The following is a 22,875-nucleotide window of genomic DNA, read 5'->3' as shown; positions in this document are numbered from 1 at the left end:
TGCACAAGCATCAAGTGCAAGTGCAACACACACAGTAAAACTCTCTCCCTCATGTGATGTGTAGACTGGCCTTAATTGTGTTCAATGGGCCTCATTTAGCATTTCCATAAAATACGTATGTGAAATTTGTTCTTCCAATTTGTTCAGTTCATAATATCAAGAGAAACTATAGATCTACTGGCAAATCCTTTTTAGTCCTTCTCGTATTGTCGACTTGATTCATGATGATGACTGGTAGCTAAGATTTTGAAAGTATGATATTGACATGATCAGTCCAATCAAAGCTATTGCAGATATAACATGATTTGACGACATTTTATCTGTAGCCAATGACCTTGAGCCTTCTTGGATGGGCATTTCTAATGTAACTCGATGGCAGCACCCAAGGGGCTGGATTTTTTTAGCTCTACCCTTAGACTTCGCAGTGATGTACTGTCCCCATGAGTGACAGAACACTGAGCTAATCATGGCGCAACTAGAGAACATTACCAACACCTACGATCCATATTTTCCGCTGGCTGCCCCACCACCACAGAAAGCACTGAGCTAGGCTGAAACACCTGCATTTTGGAGATGCCTTACTCAAGAAAGCAAAAAAGAGACCATGTTTGTATGCAGCTTTATTAACCTCTACGGGATCGGTGTCCCCCCGCAGGACGGTTGAGCTAACGTGTGCTAATGTGATTAGCATGAGGTTGTAAGTAATAAGAACATTTCCCTGGATATAGACATGTCTTATATGGGTAGAAAGCATTATTGTTAATCTAACTGCACTGTCCAATTTACAGTAGCTATTACAGTGACAAAATACCATGCTATTGTTTGAGGAGAGAGCACAAACACAAAATACTTTTATCATGGCAACTGGTTTGATACATTCACCTCTGAAGTTAAATAATGTACTTACATTCAGTAATCTTGCTCTGATTTGTCATCCTGAGGGTCCCAGAGATAAAATGTAGCATAGTTTTGTTTGATAAAATCCATTTTTATATTCAAATGTAGGAGCTGGGTTCTACAGTTTGAACCCCTGCTGTGTCTGCCACCACCATCTAGATGTGTGAAGGTTCGTGTCTTTTCTGTAGGGAAGCTAATTATGCATCATTTATGACATTCCTGGGAGTGTGTAAACTTAAATGTTTTATTACCATATAATGTTTGTATGTTCTCTATAGTTATGTACTTGAAAATGTATCAATTGACCAATTGGGAACATTTGAGCAGACTTTATACATGTTGAACAGTAATACAATGGTTAATTGGATCAGTCTAAAACTTTGCACATACATTGCTGCCATCTCCATCTAGTGGCCAAAATCGAAATTGCGCCTAGACTCCTAATAGCCTTTATAATAGCCTTTCTCTTGCTTTCAAAGATGATGGAACAAACAAAAAATATTAGAAAACTCATGTTTATTCTTTGTATTATCTTTAACTAGATCTAATGTGTTATATTCTCCTACATTCATTTCACATTTCCACAGACTTCAAAGTGTTTCCTTTCAAATGGTATCAACAATATGCATATCCTTGCTTCAGGTCCTGAGCTACAGGCAGTTAGATTTGGGTATGTCATTTTAGGCGATTTTTTTTTTAAAGGTTCTGATCCATAAGACAAATTTAAGCAAGTCAGCCGTATCAGATATGTTTTTTAAATGGCAGAAAAGGAGTCTGAATGAACTGTTTCGCTGTCAGACAATGCACTGCTGAGTGGTAAGGAGTGGTAAGATGTTGGGACTCTGCTGTTGGGACAGCTTTATGTAGGCCCTAACAGTTTGTGGGCACCGTTTAACACCGTTATAGTGCAATTAATGTATTGTTTAGTGTTGTGTTGTGTAGTGGCTTTACTGGTATGCATACCCCACCAAGATGTACATGCTAAAATCGCCACTGAGTGTATGCGTGATAAATAGCCTACTCTCTCTCTCTCGCTCTCCCTCTCGCTCTCCCTCTCTGTCGCACACACACACACGCGCGCGCCCTGACCCCATTGACCATTGTGTTCTATCACGGCATCGCAGCAGCCCGGTTAAACAGGAGACTGGTTACTTAGATACCCTACGGGAATAGTGCTAGCACGCCTTGGGCGTGCTGAAATGTGGCAAATCTCAGTTCAGACAATCGGGTGATATGATCCTTCTTCAGTGATATTGAACGTTATTGTCTAATTCACTGATAGTGATTATTACTGTTACTCTGTTATAGTCGAAATTTTGTTAATGTTGTTGATATCGTCCATCGTTTTGTATCTGGGAAAGTCGGGAAAGCCAAACAAGACCAACATTTGAAGAAGCGTAAGTTGTTTTTTCGTACAATTATTTGAATTTGTGGACATAGATCCGAACGAATTCGATACGAAATTGATACATCACAGTAGGCTATAGCCATTGATCAATAATATTCTGTCATTTTATATTTAACAATATAGATAGCCTATTGTAGCCTAAAAAGTCTGTCATTTTATGTTGTATTTTCTTTCTGTGATGTTTGTCAAAGCATCGAGCATGTACAGAGCTACAGTATACTGCATGGTGCTCATGGTTATAGTTGGTTCCCATACAGTAAATACAAGTGTTCTTGCAGGGCGTTTATGTCTGTTTACCTCATAGCAAATGCAATAAGCATCTCATCATCATCTTAATCACATCATCATTTCGGATCACCCTCCTCTTCCTCCTCCTCCTCACCCCTCCCATAACATCTCTAAAGTATAGCGTCTAAAAAACATCATTGTGTTGGTTCCTGATATAATAGGCCACAGAGTTCAGCCAGGCAGAGAATGACTGATTGGCCCAAATCATAGCCCTGCAATCCACACAGTCAGCCAGTCCAACAGTTAGCCAGCCAGCCAGCCAGCCAATTAGACAGTCAACCAGTCAAACAGTTAGCAAGTCAGGCTGCCAGTCAGCTAGTAAGTAAGCCAGCCAGTCAGCAAGTCAGTCAGTCAGAAACACAACCAAAACAAACAAACTTGTGGAGTCATAAGCTTGATGTAGTTATTGCATGCTACAGAATACAGGACCAAATACTCAACTTTTGACTCAATGTAATACACTACAAGTGAATTAGTCCAAATACTTATGACACCTTCAAATGGGGAGACTGTTACATAAAAGTGCTTTCATTTCTAAATGGTAAAACGGATAGACCTACTGTGTGTATAAAAATACCCTCAAATATAAGGTTACCTACTGTTACCTCAAGAGCAACATTTGAGCTCAAATTCAAAATGCTGGAGAACACCCAAATTAAAAGTTTTAGCTTCACTGTCCAAATAAATACATATAGGGGAGTGTATCTGAGATAAATAGTCTATTCTCTCTCTCTCTCTCTCTCTCTCTCTCTCTCTCTCTCTCTCTCTCTCTCTCTCTCTCTCTCTCTCTCTCTCTCTCTCTCTCTCTCTCTCTCTCTCTCTCTCTCTCTCTCTCTCTCTCCCTCTCTCTCTCTCTCTCTCTGTCTCTATCCCCCTCTCCCTCTCTGTCTCTATCCCTCTCTCTCTCTCATGCGCACACACGCCGTTACCCCATTGAACATTGTGGTTTATCTCGTTATATCTGCAGCCCCAGTTAAACCGGAGACTGGTTACTTAGATACCCGACCAGGCTGCTGCTCGAGCGCCGTACGCGGCTGAAATGTAACAAATCTTAGTTAAGACAATCAGTTAATATGATCATTCTTCAGTGACATTGAAAGTTATTATCTAATTCACCAATAATTATTATTGTTGCTTCTTTGTTATAGCCTACATTTTTGTTAATGTGTTTGATCTCGTCAGCCTTTTTGCAACTGGGAAAGTCGGGATAGCCAAACAAGAACATAGTAAGAATTTAAAGAAGGGTGAGTTGTTTTTTCGTACAATTATTTCAACTGTGGACAAATTGGAAAGGAAATTGATACATCACAGTAGGCTATAGCCATTGATCAATAATATTCTGTCATTTTATATTTAACAATATAGATAGCCTAATGTAGCCTAAAAAGTCTGTCATTTTATGTGGTATTTTCTTTCTGTGATGTTTGTCAAAGCATCGAGCATGTACAGAGCTACAGTATACTGCATGGTGCTCATGGTTATAGTTGGTTCCCATACAGTAAATACAAGTGTTCTTGCAGGGCGTTTATGTCTGTTTACCTCATAGCAAATGCAATAAGCATCTCATCATCATCTTAATCACATCATCATTTCGGATCACCCTCCTCTTCCTCCTCCTCCTCACCCCTCCCATAACATCTCTAAAGTATAGCGTCTAAAAAACATCATTGTGTTGGTACCTGATATAATAGGCCACAGAGTTCAGCCAGGCAGAGAATGACTGATTGGCCCAAATCATAGCCCTGCAAGCCACACAGTCAGTCAGACAGTCAGTCAGTCAGATAGCCAGCCAGACAGTCAGTCAGACAGACAGACAGACAGTCAGACAGACAGACAGACAGACAGACAGACAGACAGACAGACAGACAGACAGACAGACAGACAGATAGACAGACAGACAGACAGACAGACAGACAGACAGACAGTCATTCAGCCAGCCACTCACTCACTCACTCACTCACTCACTCACTCACTCACTCACTCACTCACTCACTCACTCACTCACTCACTCACTCACTCACTCACTCACTCACTCACTGGGAGAATCTCAATTGCATACTTCTCGCATGGTCTTTCCTCTCTCCTCACCTCCTTCTCAAAACCCATTGGAGGAGAAGGTCAGAGGGGTGGAACTTCTGACTTTCTCATCCAATGGGTTTTGAGAAGGATGCGAGGCGAGAGGAGAGAGGATGTGAGGAAAATACTATTGAGATTCTCCAACTCATATAGGGTGCTTTTCCACCGAGACTTACCCACACACCAGTGGGCCGCCAGTGTTTTACGTTAATGTAAGCTCTACGCCCAAGCCAAAAGACTGCTGAACAATTAATCAAATGGCCATCAGACTATTTACATTGACAACCCTCTCCCCTTCATTTGTTTTGTACACTGCTGCTACTTGCTGTTTATTATCTATGAATAGTCACTTCAACCCTACCTACATGTACAAATTACCTCGACTAACCTGTAGCCCCGCACATTGACTCGGTACCGGGACCCCCTGTATATAGCCTCGTTATTGTTATTTTATTGTGTTACTTTTTATTCTTTTTTACTTTAGTTTATTTGGTAAATATTTTCTTAACTCTTTCTTGAACTGCACTGTTGGCTAAGGGCTTGTCAGTAAGCATTTCACAGTAAGGTCTACACATGTTGTATTCGGCGCATGAGACAAATAAAGTTTGATTTGATTTAGTGTAATTGTGTTTCCATCAGGACACTAAGGACTTGTGGCGAGCAGATTCAACAATGTCTGCACCAATCAAGACTGTTTCTTTGTGACATGGTGTTAAAGCCCACAGTCAGCCGTTGTTTAAAAAAAATATATATATTTAACTTTTATTTAACTAGGCAAGTCAGTTGAGAACAAATTCTTAATTACAATGACGGCCTACACTGGCCAAACCCGGACGACCCTGGGCCAATTGTGCATCACCCTATGGGACTCCCAATCATGTTACGTAAATGAAGCTGAAAAGTACCCAGGGCCTGGCCTTGGCTCCAAGTTAGAGCAGGTCAGCCGGAGCCATGGCCCAGTGAGACACGGGTGCCGGCCTGTGTAGATGGAAACAGAAAAGTCTATTTGGTGAAACACCAGGATATATCCTCAATGGAAACTTGGCATCAGTCAGTCAGCCAGCCAGCCAGTCAGCCAGCCAGCCAGCCAGTCAGTCAGCCAGCTAGCCAGTCAGCCAGCCAGCCACTCACTCACTCACTCACTCACTCACTCACTCACTCAATCTCTCAATCAGGCAGTCAGCCAACCAGGCAGTCAGTCAGTGTCCCTCCTCTTCCCATTCATCTACATTAGTACACATCTGTTCCTATACAGACTGAGTGCTCAGAGAGAGAGACAACAGTGAGATGTGGTAATACACACGCCGCCACCACTCTCCTTCACTGCAATTAGCAGTTCTGTTCTCTCTCTCTCCATCATTTTTTCTGTCGCTCTCTCTCTCTTTTTACCTCCCACCCCTCCTCTATATATTTTCTCTCTCTAGCTCCCTCTTGTTCTTTCTCTCTCTTTCTTTCTTTCTTTCTTTCTTTCTTTCTTTCTTTCTTTCTTTCTTTCTTTCTTTCTTTCTTTCTTTCTCTCTCTTTCTCTCAATCTCTCCCTCCTTTCTCCCTGTCTTCCCTCCTTTCTCCCTGCACTCTCTCTTTCTCCCTCCTTCTTTCTCCCCCCTTTTCCCCCGTTGCTCTATCTCTCCCCTCTCTCACCCCCCTTCCTCCGTTTAGGTTTTTTATTCTATCCATCCAGGCCGATCAACCACTTAGCGGCACTCATTTCCATCTGCTGCTCGATTGGGCAATCTGGCCCCCATTCAAATGTGTTTATGTCTCCCTTTGTTCTGCGTCAACTGAGGTCTTCTGTCATGTGACGTAGGGAGATGTCATGTTAAGTGCAGTTATGTTGGCTACCTGGGAATTCAAATAACAGTGTTGTAACAGCCTATCTTGTTAATTGACAGACTTACAGTATATTCAGAAAGTATTCAGACCCCTTGACCTCTTCCACATTTTGTTACGTTACAGCCTTATTCTAAAATGGATTATAGATTTTTTTCCCACTCATCAATCTACACACAACAGCCCATAATGACAAAGCGAAAACAGGTTTTTAGGCATTTTCACAAGTATATTAAAAATAAAAAACAGAAATACCTTATTTACATAAGTATTCAGACACTTTTTTTTAGACTCGAAATTGAGCTCAGCTGCATCCTGTTTCCATTGATCATCCTTGAGATGTTTCTACAACTTGATTGGAGTCCACCTGTGGTAAATTCAATTGATTGGATATGATTTGGAAAGGCATATACCTGTCTATATAAGGTCCCACAGTTGACAGTGCATGTCAGAGCAAAAACCAAGCGATGAGGTCGAAGGAATTGTCCGTAGAGCTCCGAGACAGGATTGTGTCGCGACACAGATCTGGGGAAGGGTACCAAAACATTTATGCAGCATTGAAGGCCCCCAAGAACATTCTTAAATGAAGAAGTTTGGAATCACCAAGACTCTTCCTAGATCTGGCTGCCCGGAGGCACTGTATTTATTCAGGTAGGGTCCTGTTTGGAATCCCATTGGTCCATTTCGGGGTCCAACAGGTCCAACTTTTTGGGCCCATGAAGACCTGTACTTTTGTCAAGTGTGTTCCCTCTCTGGCCTCTAGGTCACCAGGCTGCTCGTTATGGCGCACACCTGTCACCATCGTTACGCGCACTTGTGCGTCATGAGACTCACCTGGACTCCATCACTTCCCTGATTACCTTCCCTATATATGTCACTCCCTTTGGTTCCTTCTCCAGGCTTATTGTTTCTGTTTGTTTCCTGTCTGTGTGTTGTTTGTGTTTCTTGTTTTGTTCATTTGTTTATTAAATTATGCACTCCCTGAAATTGCTTCCTGACTCCCAGCACACTCGTTACAACTTTCTAAACTGTTAAATGGAAGAAGTTTGGAACGACCAAGAATCTTCCTAGAGCTGGCCGCCTCGTCAAACTGAGCGATCGGGGGAGAAGGGCCTTGGTCAGGGAGGGGACCAAGAACCCGATGGTCACTCTGACAGAGCTCCAGAGTTCCTCTGTGGAGATGGGGGAACCTTCCAGAAGGACAACCATCTCTGCAGAACTCCACCAATCAGGCCTTTATTGTAGAGTGGCCAGACGGAAGCCACTCCTCAGTAAAAGGCACGACAGCCCGCTTGGAGTTTGCCAAAAGACACCTAAAGGACTCTCAGACCGTGAGAAACCAGATTCTCTGGTCTGATGAAACCAATATTGAACTCTCTGGCCTGAATGCCAAGCATCACTTATGGAGGAAACCTGACACCATCCCTACGGTGAAGCATGGTGGTGGCAGCATTATGCTGTTGGGATGATTTCAGTGGCAGGGACTGGGAGACTAGCCAGGATCGAGGGAAAGACGAACAGAGCAAGTACAGAGAGATCCTTGATGAAAACCTGCTCCAGAGCACTCAGGACCTCAGACTGGGATGAAGGTTCATCTTCCAACAGGACAACAACCCCAAAGCACACAGCCAAGACAATGTAGGTGTGACTTCGGGACAGGTCTCTGAATGTCCTTGAGTGGCCCAGCCAGAGCCCAGACTTGAACCCGATCGAACATCTCTGGATAGACCTGAAAATAGCTGTGCAGCGAGCTTGAGAGGATCTGCAGAGAAGAATGGGAGAAACTCCCCAAAAACAGGTGTGCAAAGCTTGTAGCGTCATACCCAAGAAGACTCGAGGCTATAATCACTGTGAAAGGTGCTTCAACAAAGTACTGAGTAAAGGGTCTGAATAAAAACAACAACTGTTTTTGCTTTTGTCATTATGGGGTATTGTGTGGAGACTGATAAGGTGAAAAAACGATTAAATCCAGAATAAGGCTGTAACGTAACAAAATGGAAGGTCTGAACACTTTCCGAATGCACTGTAAGTCTTGAACACTTGATAGTTCGTACATGTTTGGTACCTCATTTAATCAGTAAAGGCAAAGGAAGTAAAATGGTTCATGTTTCCTTTCACACACACACACGCACACACACGCACGCAGGCACTCACGCAAACAACTCACCTACACACACACACACACACATACACAGCCTTGATTGCCTAATGCCCTTTCAGTCCGATGGATCGTCGTTCTATACCCAGGGCCAATTTATTGGCCACTAGGGAGTGATACTGTGACTGTCTAAATCCTCTGTGCGTGTATGTGTCCAAATACTCTAGTCCCAATCCCTCTATCACCCAGTCAGGCAGGCACAGCCCCTCAACCTCTCAAATTACAGGGCTAAAGCTTTGTTTCAATGAAATGGTCAGGTGTGGCATAGACACATGTAAAGTCATAGCACGTCGGGAGACACATTCCATCAATATTCTCCGGGAGAATTGTAATAACAGGAGAATCGTAACAACAGGAGAATCGTAATAACAGGAAAATCGTAATAACAGGAGAATCATAATAACAGGAGAATCGTAATTACAGGAGAATCATAATAACTGGAGAATCATAATAACAGATGAATCACAATAACAGGAGAATCATAATAACAGATTAATCATAATAGCAGGTGAATCATAATAACAGATGAATCATAATAGCAGGTGAATCATAATAACAGGAGAATCGTAATAACAGGAGAATCATAATAACAGGAGAATCGTAATAACAGGAGAATCATAATAACAGGAGAATCGTAATAACAGGAGAATCATAATAACAGGAGAATCGTAATAACAGGAGAATCATAATAACAGGAGAATCGTAATAACAGGAGAATCATAATAACAGGAGAATCATAATAACAGGAGAATCGTAATAACGGTGAATGATATTAACAGGCTTCTAACAAATCAAATCAAATTTTATTGTCACATGCGCCGAATACAACAGGTGTAGACCTTACAGTGAAATGCTTACGTACAAGCCCTTAATCAACAATGCAGTTAGAGAAATAGAGTTAAGATGCTGTCGTGTAAGAGATGTTGGTCCTGCATCATAAATCAACCATAACAAGACCCATCAGATTAACTCTGGACCAATCAATGGTCACACACACACAAGCATGGGCGCTCGAACAGGCGCGCACACACACACAACACACACACACACCGTCAATCCCATCCCCAAGGACCATACGGCGTTATTCAAATGAACTATTAGACATGGAGGTAGAGGGTTTGCTAAACTAGGAAGCTAAGACCACAGGATATCGGGATGAGTTTGACAACCAATAAAGTAGAAAGATGTCTGTACCAATCCCAAATTTCCCCTTTAAGCCAATTCAGGGATCAGTCAGGGATCAGTCAAGGATCAGTCAGGGATCAGTCAGGGATCAGTCAAGGATCAGTCAGGGATCAGTCAGGGATCAGTCAGGGATCAGTCAGGGATGAGTCAGGGATGAGTCAGGGATCAGTCAGGGATCAGTCAGGGATGAGTCAGGGATGAGTCAGGGATCAGGGTAAACTGTTGTTCTATGGTTTGATCTGATCTGTTTATGGAATTAAATGTCCATGTCGGTTTTGATCAGGCAAACCTTGAATCAGGGCTTTGTGAGGCCTTTGTTCTTATTCAATTCTGCTGCTTTGTAGAAAGAATAAATATTTTATTCAAATAAGTGTATCTCGTCCTGCAATTCCAAACCTGCATTAGAGGAAACAGTCAAATCGGATTCAGTTTGCCCACTTAGGGATGTTTGTGTGTGTGTGTGTGTGTGTGTGTGTGTGTGTGTGTGTGTGTGTGTGTGTGTGTGTGTGTGTGTGTGTGTGTGTGTGTGTGTGTGTGTGTGTGTGTGTGTGTGTGTGTGTGTTTTAAACAAATCTACTTTGAAACATACACTTCACACACATGGTTATGGGCTTAACAAAAATAAGACATCTTTACCATATCAGATATAGAGTTGAAATGGATTCAATTTTGAGTTTGCATCCCAATATTACACTTTATATACATCACAGAAGACTGAAATATAACAAAACCATTTGACATAGAAACACGGTATTGTCGGCGGGTTTTTTAAAAGAATGTTTATTATTTATAAAATTAAGAAAAATATGAATAATATTCCACCCATGAGGCCACTTGGTCGTTTGACTGCAGTAAACTGTGTGTGTATATCAGTAACCCTGTCTATAGAAGTCTGACCCTCTCTCTCTCGTTCTGTCTCTCGTTCTCTCTCTCGTTCTCTCTCCAAGCTGCATTAGTCTCCTCTCTACAACACTAGTACAGATGCCCTTATTCCAGCCTTCCACCTACCTCAACCAAACAGCTGGATAGAATGGGAATCGCAGAATGACAGTGGTCTTGCTTCACAAATGGCACCCTATTGCCTATAGTGCACTACTTTCGACCAGGGCCCATAGGGATCCAGTTAAAAGTAGTGCACTATATAGTGAATAGGGTGCCGTTTGGGATTCTTCCAGCTATTGCAATGCCATACCATGACAAGATGCCCATCCATTAATCTTATCCCTCCCCCTCCAATTTGTTCCAAATGGGTAATGTGGCACCTTAGTGTCGTGACCCGTGTTGCCATGGTAACGTAGTTCCAGGAACATGGCTCTGTAGAGAGAGATTGGCCTCTGTTTTTAATGTGGCTGGTAGAGATTAGACTACTACCTATTGTGCCAGTTGTACAGTGGACCCCCCTAAAAAAACAGATAGGCTGAAGGTGGAGGAGTATGGGGGTGTGTGACTGTGTGTGTGTGTGTGTGTGTGTGTGTGTGTGTGTGTGTGTGTGTGTGTGTGTGTGTGTGTGTGTGTGTGTGTGTGTGTGTGTGTGTGTTAGTGTGTGTATGTGTATGTGCATGCGTGGATGTAGGTGAAAACACGCTTTGGTGATGACATTTCACTTCCTTATGTTATAAAGTACATTTTACCAAGACAAATATGATTTTTCATGTTCTGAATCGTCCAGCGGGGTCTTTCTCTACCCTACCATTAACATTATATTCTAATATTCACATGTCGTAACCTAATACATCCCATAATAAGCATTGAGCTCTGTCGACAGAGCAGTGAAGCTTTATCGCTGAAAGTTTTGAGGACTGGACATTTTGTGGTCATGTCTTCCAAGTTGTTTCCCCGGGTCGTAAATAGCTAAATTACCAGGAGCTGAAATAACTGTAAAAGGCTTTGACAATAAAAAGCTTGGTACGCTCAGTGCTCCGTTGACATTCCACAGAGATATGCTTGTTTTTGTGAGAAATCTTCGAATTACTAAAATATGAAAATACTAGATGTCATGTCTCAAAATAGATATCTATCTTACCTCTGTATTGTTTTATGACCTCTTGATTCAAGAAGAAAGTTGATGAGTTCAACGGTGAGCCTGTCAGTTAGCCTTAATTCTCTCACAGCATCCAGCCTAGCTGACACCACGCTATTCTCCTGATTTATGACTTTCTTTTCTCATGCCGCCATTGATTTATTCAGCCTCCTACAATCAAAAACACCAATAACTTTGAAACAGATTATGATAGAGAAATTAGGTTTGTACCATTGGTCTTCTCATAGGATTATCTACACAATTAACAACAGATGAGTTTTTGATTGGACACTCTAGTTATTCCCCTTGTATCTTTCTCTATGGTGGGTGGAGTGATGTCACTTCCTTTATCTCTAAGAGCCTTTCTCTGTGGAGGGTGGAGTGATGTCACGTCCTCTGTCTCTAAGAGCCTCTCTCTGTGGAGGGTGGAGTGATGTCACGTCCTCTGTCTCTAAGAGCTTCTCTCTGTGGAGGGTGGAGTGATGTCACGTCCTCTATCTCTAAGAGCTTCTCTCTATGGTCTAATAGATCTGAGTTCTGTGCTGTATGAGTGGTATAGACTGTAAGGTGCAGTAGAGTGGTGTTGTGCATTAGTGTCAATTTTCTTTCTTTCTGTTTTTCTTTAGAGTGCTGTTGAGCATTAGAGTCAATTTTTCTTTCTTTTTCTCTCTCTCTAGCTCCTGTGTGGCGCAGTGGTCTAAGACACTGCATTTTAGTGCAAGAAGCATCACTGTGGTACCTGGTTCAAATCCAGGCTAAATCACATCCGCCTTGATTGGGAGTCCAATAGGGTGGTGCACAATTGGCCCAGTGTTGTCTGGGTTAGGCAGCCATTGTAAATAAGAATTTGACTTGCCTAGTTAAATAAAGGAAAAAAATAATATATCAGCTTTTATTTCATTATTCTTATTTACAACCACCTTTCTTTCATTCTTTCATTCTCTAGTGAACATCTTCACCAATTACATCTTTTACATCAACTGGTATACATTTTTGGCCTGAAATGGAAACAACATGATTTACAATAGTTTTTTTACCCATCAGCGTGTGTTTGAATGGTTTCTGTATTGGAGCAGCATATAGGAAGTGTGACGTGTCTGTTGTGTGACAGTTTATGGGACGACCTCTGTGAAAGTCTTCTTCCACCACACCCATGTATGTTTAAGGCAAACATCTGGGAGGTCAAAACCTCAAACTGGACCAATCCACATCTGAGCTGGCCATCATGTCTCCATCTCTCATGTCATATCAACATCTCTCTCTCTCTCTCTCTTTCTCTCTCTCTCTCTCTCTCTCTCTCTCTCTCTCTCTCTCTCTCTCTCCATACTCTCTCTCTCTCTCTCTCTCTCTCTCTCTCTCTCTCTCCATATCTCTCTCTCTATCTCTACCCCTCTCTCTCTCTCTCTCTCTCTCCACATCTCTCTCTCTCTCTTTCTCTCTTTCTCTCTCTCTCCATATCTTTCTCTCATCTCTCTCTCTTTCTTTTTCTTTCTCTCTCTCTCCATATCTCTCTCTTTCTCTCTCTCTTTCCCTCCATATCTCCCTCCCCCTCATTCTATCACTCCTCATCTCTCTCTCCATCTCCATTTTTCCTCCATCCCCCCATCCCTACCCTTCCTCACTCCCTTGTTCCCTTGTTCAGCAGTTAATCACCAACAGTGTTGTAGAAGTCATGCCCTGTTCTCGACATGAGCGTCTGGGTTGCGTCCGCTAATAGAGAGCCAATTACCTACCATTACTGCAGTACGGGAGTGTGTGTGTGTGTGTGTGTGTGTGTGTGTGTGTGTGTGTGTGTGTGTGTGTGTGTGTGTGTGTGTGTGTGTGTGTGTGTGTGTGTGTGTGTGTGTGTGTGTGTGTGTCAGTGCGTGCATCCATACAGTGCCCACTTTATTACTGCAGTACGGGAGTGTGTGTGTGTGAACGTGCGTGTGTGCGTACAGCGTCCACTTTATTAAGGAGCGATGATGGTGACTACAAAAACAACAAGTTGTGAACAGATTAGCCCGGCGCCCACGCCTGTCCAGGTCCTGTATATGTTGTTGTTGTGTTCTGGGTCTTTCTCCATTAACCTCGGCTGATGTTGCTGCTGGGGTCTGTAGTTCATGTAGTTCACAGTTAGAATGGGTAACATGTTACTGTGGTTGTCCTATGGACTAAGCATTCATAAAGCCTTTATGACACAACACGTTATAACATTTGTCAGAAGGACACCTAAAGTAGGGCCATATAAAATCAGCGATGCGGAGAACGCGGACGGAATCGCGGAATCCAGAAATTAAAACGGAATTCAACAATATAAAAAAAGGTATTCAACTAAATGTACTGAACTTAGTAGGGAATCAGCTAGATGTATTGAACTTAGTAGGGAATCAACTAAATTTACTGAACTTAGTAGGGAATCAACTAGATGTATTGAACTTAGTAGGGAATCAGCTAAATGTATTGAACTTAGTAGGGAATCAACTTAATGTATTGAACATAGTAGGGAATCAACTTCATGTATTGAACTTAGTAGGGAATCAACTTAATGTATTGAACTTAGTAGGGAATCAACTAGATGTATTGAACTTAGTTGGGAATCAGCTTAATGTATTGAACTTAGTAGGGAGTCAACTAGATGTATTGAACTTAGTAGGGAATCAACTTAATGTATTGAACTTAGTAGGGAATCAACTTAATGTATTGAACATAGTAGGGAATCAACTAGATGTATTGAACTTAGTAGGGAATCAACTAAATGTATTGAACTTAGTAGGGAATCAACTAGATGTATTGAACTTAGTAGGGAATCAACTAAATGTATTGAACTTAGTTGGGAATCAACTTAATGTATTGAACTTAGTAGGGAGTCAACTAGATGTATTGAACTTAGTAGGGAATCAACTTAATGTATTGAACTTAGTAGGGAATCAACTAGATGTATTGAACTTAGTAGGGAATCAACTAAATGTATTGAACTTAGTAGGGAATCAACTTAATGTATTGAACATAGTAGGGAATCAACTAGATGTATTGAACTTAGTAGGGAATCAACTAAATGTATTGAACTTAGTAGGGAATCAACTTAATGTATTGAACTTAGTAGGGAATCAACTAAATGTATTGAACTTAGTAGGGAATCAACTAGATGTATTGAACTTAGTAGGGAATCAACTAGATGTATTGAACTTAGTAGGGAATCAACTTAATGTATTGAACTTAGTAGGGAATCAACTAGATGTATTGAACTTAGTAGGGAATCAACTTAATGTATTGCACTTAGTAGGGAATCAACTAGATGTATTGAACTTAGTAGGGAATCAACTAAATGTACTGAAACTGTATTAAGCGTATTATAAGCCATGAACAGAATGCATCAGTGATTCTTATTTCCTGCAACTTTCTGAAGAGGCAACAACAATGCCCTGTCTGTGTGTGTGCGGTGCGTGTCTACCGTTTTGTGTAGCCGTTAGCGATGATGCTAGTGAAAAGTCTTCTGGTAGATGGAAAGGCCTTTCCAAAAATGTTCTCAATTAAATGTTGACTACAAAGTAGCCTATGCTTACCTGGCAGAGCTATATCAGGATTATTTGCATCAATCCAGTGGGTATTTGTTTCACATATGTGCTACAAAAACACAGTTTAACAGCCCCTTGCTGGTGCCCCACTGGAATTAAAGGGTAACTGCACCACAAAAATGACAAAAATCAACAAAAATCAAGACCTCAAAAGTGGTTTCCTGATGTGGTTTAAGCATTGTTGTGGACTTTTCTATATTTAAAAAAGTGTGACTTTGAGAGGGAAAACCTGGAAAACTGGAGAAAAATGGACACCTAGAAAAACTGAGAATAAAAATATTAGTTGGTTATTTTCTTTGATTGTTTCTCATGTCCTGTAGTGTCTTGGATGCTTTAACAGAATAGCATTGTTGTTTTGAGAGTGCATAAAGATTTCAGTATTTTGTTCTCTCACACACTGACTTCTCTTGCTGTCTCCCAGACAGGTCCAGTTGCTACGCACTGAAGTCAACCTCAACCCACTCACCCATACACCACAACCAACAACATATCATCACCTCTGACCTCAATTGAGCTTGTCCAAGTGCCCACAGCTATCTACCTCCCCACAGCCACCCCCTCAATGCCTGAGCCCAACACCTCCACCTTCCCCCTCTCCCCTCTCCTCCTCCTCACCCCCGACAAAAGTGACGACCCTTTCTTCAATGGATCCTACCACAACTGGACCAACCCTGGCGGCGGAGGCGTGGGGGGTTTCCAACTCACTATAGCAGGGGTCCTTATCCCTCTCATCTATGTAGCAGTCTGTGTGATCGGCCTGGTGGGCAACACATTGGTCATCTACATTGTTTTACACTATGTGAGGACTGAGTCGGTCACTAACATCTATATACTCAACCTGGCCATCGCTGATGAGCTATTCATGCTAGGTCAGTGTTTTTTTCTAAGTGGTTTTATTGTTTTTTTCAAAGTGTTGTTTTTTCCAACTCTGTTATTAGCCTTGTTAAACCAGCCTTATTTTGCAAGCTCACATTCTGTTTCACTTGAAATTACACTAAATATGACCGCAGCGGTCAGTCTGCTTTTTGATTATTTTACTGTATTTCTTTCATTTGATTATTTTACTGTATTTCTTTCATTTGATTATGTTACAGTATTTCTTTCATTTGATAATTGTACTGTAAAGTGTGTTGCAGTTTTAAATGCACTTCAAATGCAATGTAACTGTGCGGTTTGAATCATTTTTAATTCAAATCAAATCAAACTTTATTTGCCACATGCGCTGAATACAAGTGTAGACTTTACCGTGAAATGCTTACTTACAAGCCCTTAACCAACAGTGCAGTTCAAGAAGAAGAAAATATTTACCAAGTAGACTAAAATAAAAAGTAATAATAAAAAGTAACACAATAAGAATAACAATAACGAGGCTATAAACAGGGGGCACCGGTACACAGTCAGTGTGCAGGGGTACAGGCTAGTTGAGGTAATCTGTACATGTAGGTGGAGGCGAAGTGACTAATTGCACTGTCAATATAGTTAGATTTGATTTGACTTCCCCTAGGTCTCCCCTTCTTGGCGGTCCAGAACGCTCTGCTCTCCTGGCCATTTGGTTCTCTCATGTGCCGTGTGGTCATGACTGTGGACGCCATCAACCAGTTCACCGCCATCTTCTGTCTCACAGTCATGTCCATCGACCGCTACCTCGCAGTGGTCCATCCCATACGGTCGTCGTGGTGGAGGCGACCGCACGTGGCCAAGGCGGTGAACGCGACGGTGTGGGCAGTGTCGTTTGTGGTGGTGCTGCCCGTGGTGGTGTTCGCGGACGTACTGGAGGATGATGGGAACTGTAGTATAGTGTGGCCTGAGCCAGCCGAGGTCTGGAAGGCATCGTTCATCGTGTACACGTGCACGGTCGGGTTCTTCGGACCGCTACTCGTCATCTGTCTCTGCTACCTGCTCATTGTGATCAAGGTCAGAATGTAGGACTACTTCCGCACTTAAGGGAAAAAATTGCTATTTTACACTAATTGGGAGGTCTGTCTGTTATACTTAGACTGAACCAGTATGTTGATTGGGAGGAAACATCATTGTTGATTGGTAACATAGACCCAGGTGTTGCTACACCGCCGTTGTAACATGAAATAAATGTGTTCTGATGTCTTTGTCTCATATTACCACTGATATATTTATACTTCCCTTAAATCAGACAGACATTGTGAGGGGCATTTGTTTTGAGGGGCGGGACCGCTTTGCCCTCTTCCAGGGAACCCTTCCTTGTGCGGTTCTCTACTCCAGCCCTGACCTGTAACCTCTGACCTGTTACATCTGACCTGTAACATCTACCTGTAACATCTGACCTGTTACATCTGACAACAAACAGAAATGTATCAACATCTTTAATGTTTGGGTCAGGAGCTGGAGGGGAGGAAACACTGGAAGTGGGTCTCTGTCAGTGGAGGCTGCTGAGGGGAGGACACACTGGGAGTGGGTCTCTGTCAGTGGAGGCTGCTGAGGGGAGGACACACTGGGAGTGGGTCTCTGTCAGTGGAGGCTGCTGAGGGGAGGACACACTGGGAGTGGGTCTCTGTCAGTGGAGGCTGCTGAAGGGAGGACGGTTCATAATAATGCTTAGAATGGAGTCCATGTCTTTGATGTGTTTGATACCATTCCATTGACTCCATTCCAGTCATTATTATGAGCCGTCCTCCCCTCAGCAGCCTCCACTGTTTTCTGGGGAGGGAGTGGAGCGGCCTGGGAGTGGATCTCTGGGGAGGGGGTGGAGCAGCCTGGGAGTGGATCTCTGGGGAGAGGGTGGAGCGGCCTGGGAGTGGATCTCTGGGGAGGGGGTGGAGCAGCCTGGGAGTGGGTCTCTGGGGAGAGGGTGGAGCGGCCTGGGAGTGGGTCTCTGGGGAGGAGGTGGAGCAGCCTGGGAGTGGGTCTCTGGGGAGGGGGTGGAGCAGCCTGGGAGTGGGTCTCTGGGGAGGGGTGGAGCAGCCTGGGAGTGGATCTCTGGGGAGGGGTGGAGCAGCCTGGGAGTGGATCTCTGGGGAGGGGGGTGGAGCGGCCTGGGAGTGGATCTCTGGGGAGGGGGTGGAGCGGCCTGGCAGTGGGTCTCTGGGGAGGGGTGGAGCAGCCTGGGAGTGGGTCTCTGGGGAGGGGGTGGAGCAGCCTGGGAGTGGGTCTCTGGGGAGGGGGTGGAGCGGCCTGGGAGTGGATCTCTGGGGAGAGGGTGGAGCGGCCTGGGAGTGGATCTCTGGGGAGGGGGTGGAGCGGCCTGGGAGTGGGTCTCTGGGGAGGGGGTGGAGCAGCCTGGGAGTGGATCTCTGGGGAGGGGGTAGTGTACTACCCTACAGAGGCCTACCCTACAGTAGACTACCCTACAGGGGTCTACCCTACTTCAGCCTACCTTACAGTAGCCTACCCTACAGTGGCCTACCCTACAGTATCCTACTCTACAGTAGCCTACCCTACAGTGTTCTACCCTACAGTGGCCTACCCGACAGTGTCCTACTCTACAGTAGCCTACCCTACAAAGTTCTACCCTACAGTAGCCAACCCTACAGTAGTCTACACTACAATTCCTACCCTACAGTAATCTACCCTACAGGGTCCTACCCTACAGTGTCCTAACCTACAGGAACCTACCCTACAGTGTTCTACCCTACAGTAGCTTACCCTATAGTAGCCCACCCTACATTAACCTACCCTACATTTTTTATATTGCTGAGTTAACCATTATATTATATTTAATTGGTAAGTGTGTTGAGATATTTTAACTGCCAATAAAGTTGAATTGTTTTGTTTTGATTCGAAGGTGCGCAACGCGGGGAAACGGGCCCGGCCCACCTCCTCCCGACGCAGGAAGTCCGAACGCAAGATCACCCGCATGGTGGTAGTCGTTGTAGCAGTGTTCGTGTTGTGCTGGCTCCCATTCTACGTCCTCAACATCGTTAACCTGCTAATCCTGTTACCGGGTGAATTCCGGGGGCTGTACTACTTTGTGGTGGTCCTATCGTACACTAATAGCTGCGCTAACCCAATAATTTATGGATTCCTGTCCGATAATTTTAAGAGAGGGTTCCGGAAGGCTCTTTGTCGTTCTTCAAGGAGGGTGGAGAACCACGAGAGGGAGGGAGCCACCGAGCTGCAGCGCCCTGCAGAGCTCTGGAGGGGAATTGCACCCGAGCCACGAGATGGCCTGGGGGTCACCAAGTCTCATGAAGGAGGGGAGGAAGAAGAGGAGGAAGAGGAGGACGGGATAGAGATGGAGAGAAGAGAAGACACCACTCAGATGAGAGAGAACTGCAGGATTGCACAGAACGGGAACGGAGGACAAGTTGAGAGCTCCAGGATCTTGTTCACAACGGGGGGAAAGGTGGAGACGGTACCCCTGGGGCAGAGGGCTAAAGCTGGGGAGGTGGCTGGGAAAGGCGGCTTAGAATTGGGGCCTACTATCGCTGTCTCCACTCTTGCCAATGGATCAAAGAGTGAAAGTAACAGGTCACTTCCAGAGGAGACAGTGGAGAAGAGCACCAAGCTAGAGATCAGCTACCTGTAACTCATAAATAAGATTTTTCCCAATGTCCATACTAGTATACCACTGATACGGACAAGTCTTGCTGAGACTGAGGCTGTCCTATTATGGACACTGTACAGTGTATAGAATAAGCGTGAAGCTGCCCCTAGAGACGCTGATCTTGGGTCAGTTTTGCATTTTCCCCACTCGTGGTTAAGGATTGGGGGAGGGGAAGCTGATCCTAGATCTGTACCTAGGGGAAACTTTACCCAGGAGCTAGATTGCATGTCCGGTACAGTGACTCATTCTAAGTAGTGAGCTACTGTGTCGATTGGAACAGAGACATATGGATTGTAGCGACATTAACCCAACACCTAGCAACCTTGTTAAGAGGTTTGGAGCTCTTGGGGTAACAATTAAGGTGTTGGCTTGACGGTCACTGGACCTGGGTTCAAACCCCAGTTGGGCTAACCCCCTAGTTCGCTAATGTATCATTTAAATTGACACTTTTGAGTATCAACTTACAATGATACCGACTGCCTTGCCTCAAATTCCAAGCTCTTTGCCAAAAAATGTCTGATCAGTTATTTTATTGGGTTGAGAATTTGCAAATCTTTACGGGACACATTTCACTATTACGCTTAGTGTGCAATGTAAATATGTACAGAAATGTTTGAGAATCATAATACAGTTTTGAATAGGCTAATCAGAGCTGCACACAAGGAGAAAAACACATACTATATTGTCAGTATTTAAATGATGTATCTGTGTTACAGTTTCTTAATGCAGTATTTTTCAACAGTAGCCTTCAGACAAAGTATAAGTCTCATGATACCACTAAAATCACAGGGAACGAACTGTTCCCTTTCATCCAAGAACAGCATCATTTAACAGTTCTTATAAATGTCACAGAAGGCTATTTCAATAAGAGTTCATACTGCCTCTGTCTGAGGTTTTACAATACAAGTGCAAATTAGTGTCCTTGCGTTGAAAGCGAAAGTAAACAGACATCTAGTTCCATTCTACTGCTATCTCACCGCGCCCCTGGTAGAACGTTTCATTTATCAGAATGAATGGAATGGAATCATTAAAGTGAATGAATAATGTCACTAAACGCACCTGCACGATTAACGCTCATACATATTCATGATGACGGGAGTCGAGTCGATTCAATTATGGCGGATGGTATATCAAAGAGCTGTGCGCCCTCTGATATCGACCTTCGGTTAATTTGATTGGCGTCCAGCTGAATATCTTCTGAGCGACGTTGTGGTGGACATTGTTGTCAAATGCCATTTTGTTTGGGGGGAATGTTAGTGATTTTACCTTTCAGACAGATGCTGTTTATGTGAGTGAAGCAGCTGAACCATTAGAAAGCAGTTGGCCCTTGGAACTAAATAAATAATGATAGATATTTGCAGAGCCATGTTTGTAGATATTTAGATTGAGATAATATGTTTCTGGGTAGTTGCATAGGAACACAGCTGTTTTTCTACAGAGCAGAGCTATACAGTATTTCTTTGTATGTACTGTATGTAGGCAGTACATAGTGCCATATTCAATAAGATAATTGATCAAATGTGGCCTTTAAGTTCACTTTGTATCTGAACATAATTGTTTTGTAGCTGTAGCCTGGATGTTTTGTCATGTTGTTTTCCGAGCCTATATCCGTCGAGGGAATGGACTCTACAAGGTGTCAAAACGTTCCACAGGGATGCTGGCCCATGTTGATTCCAATGCTTCCCACAGTTGTGTCAAGTTGGCTGGATGTCCTTTGGGTGGTGGACCATTCTTGATACACACAGGAAACTGTTAAGCTTGAAAAACCCAGCAGTGTTGCAGTTCTTGACACACTGGAACCGGCACACCTGACACCTACTACCACACCCCGTTCAAAGGCACTCCTGTCTGTTGTCTTGCCCATTCACCCTCTGAATGGCACACAGACACAATCCATGTCTCAATTGTCTCAAGGCTTGAAAATCCTTCTTTAACCTGTCTCCTCCCCTTCATCTACACTGACAAGTGACATCAATAAGGGATCATAGCTTTCACCCAGTGGAGGCTGCTGAGGGTAGGACGGCTCATAGTAATGGCTGTAATGGAGCGAATGGAATGGTATCAAACACATGGAAACCATGTTTGATGTATTTGATACCATTCCACTCCAGCCATTAGCAGGAGTCCGTTCTCCCCAATTAAGACGCCACGAACCTCCTGTGCTTTCACCTGGATTATGGCATGGAAAGAGCAGGTGTTCCTAATGTTTTGTACACTCAGTTTATGTCTACACGGCTAGAAGTTAACAAGTTAGAAGATAAGTTATTGGGAAAAGTGCTCGTCATACTTTAAATGAATGATCAAGTTTATTAGTTGACAAGTTGAATCAGGTGTGCTAGCTCTGGAATACCTCAAATACATGGAACGTTTGGGATTCCCCGAGGTTTGAGAACCACTGCATTAGAAGAGATGTTTGGAAAAGTCACACACCTTATTAAATGAATGATCAATACCTTTCTAACAAGCTTATGTCTACGCTTATGTCTCACCCACGGTGGTGCTTTGGTAGCCTGGTTACTAGTCTGTTTGTGCCATCATACCACTCCTTGTCATGCCAAACATGTTGACAACCACAAGGAGTTGACTGCACTAACAGATCTGGGACCAGGCCGGTGCTTTGGTCACCCAGAGTGTGTGGATGGAACCCAGCTCCTGCTTTGGTGAAAATCTCAACTGTTTCTGATAGTGTGTACATGGTAGCCTCAGTGCCAGTCTGTTCGTTCCATCACGCCAACTCCTTGTCACTCATCGTCATGCCAAACATGTTAGGGTTGACAATAACAGCAATGGAGATGGCAAGAGCACAAACTGATCTGGGACCAGGCTATGTAAATTGTATTTCTATGTTTAGATAGTGTCTGTGTACTCTGTATGCTGATGACTACAAAGCCTCAAATTGAATGTGAAGTTTGAAGAAAAAAATAAATGTCTTATGTG

General features: G+C 43.4%; 1 protein-coding gene across 1 annotated transcript; it reads left to right on the top strand.

Moving 5' to 3' along the window:
• The first annotated feature begins 1,948 nt into the window (after positions 1 to 1,948).
• On the top strand, positions 1,949 to 21,702 carry LOC106564434 (somatostatin receptor type 5). The gene is made up of 4 exons (XM_014130533.2): positions 1,949 to 2,294; positions 15,841 to 16,288; positions 16,924 to 17,333; positions 19,177 to 21,702. The coding sequence occupies exons 2-4, from the start codon at positions 15,982 to 15,984 to the stop codon at positions 19,918 to 19,920; spliced, it is 1,461 nt and encodes a 486-aa protein (XP_013986008.2). The 5' UTR covers positions 1,949 to 2,294; positions 15,841 to 15,981; the 3' UTR covers positions 19,921 to 21,702.
• The last annotated feature ends 1,173 nt before the right edge of the window (positions 21,703 to 22,875 follow it).

Source organism: Salmo salar, chromosome ssa12 (assembly GCF_905237065.1).
Source record: "Salmo salar chromosome ssa12, Ssal_v3.1, whole genome shotgun sequence".
In the NCBI taxonomy this organism is placed as follows: Eukaryota; Metazoa; Chordata; class Actinopteri; order Salmoniformes; family Salmonidae; genus Salmo; species Salmo salar.
This window is presented reverse-complemented; position numbering and strand designations above follow the sequence as displayed.

Bases quoted from the DNA above. Each gene is read 5' to 3' on its own strand.
- LOC106564434 (XM_014130533.2), top strand. From the start codon at position 15,982: ATGCCTGAGCCCAACACCTCCACCTTCCCCCTCTCCCCTCTCCTCCTC. The intron at 16,289-16,923 runs GTCAGTGTTTTT...GACTTCCCCTAG, and splicing joins TGATGAGCTATTCATGCTAG to GTCTCCCCTTCTTGGCGGTC. The intron at 17,334-19,176 runs GTCAGAATGTAG...TTTGATTCGAAG, and splicing joins ACCTGCTCATTGTGATCAAG to GTGCGCAACGCGGGGAAACG.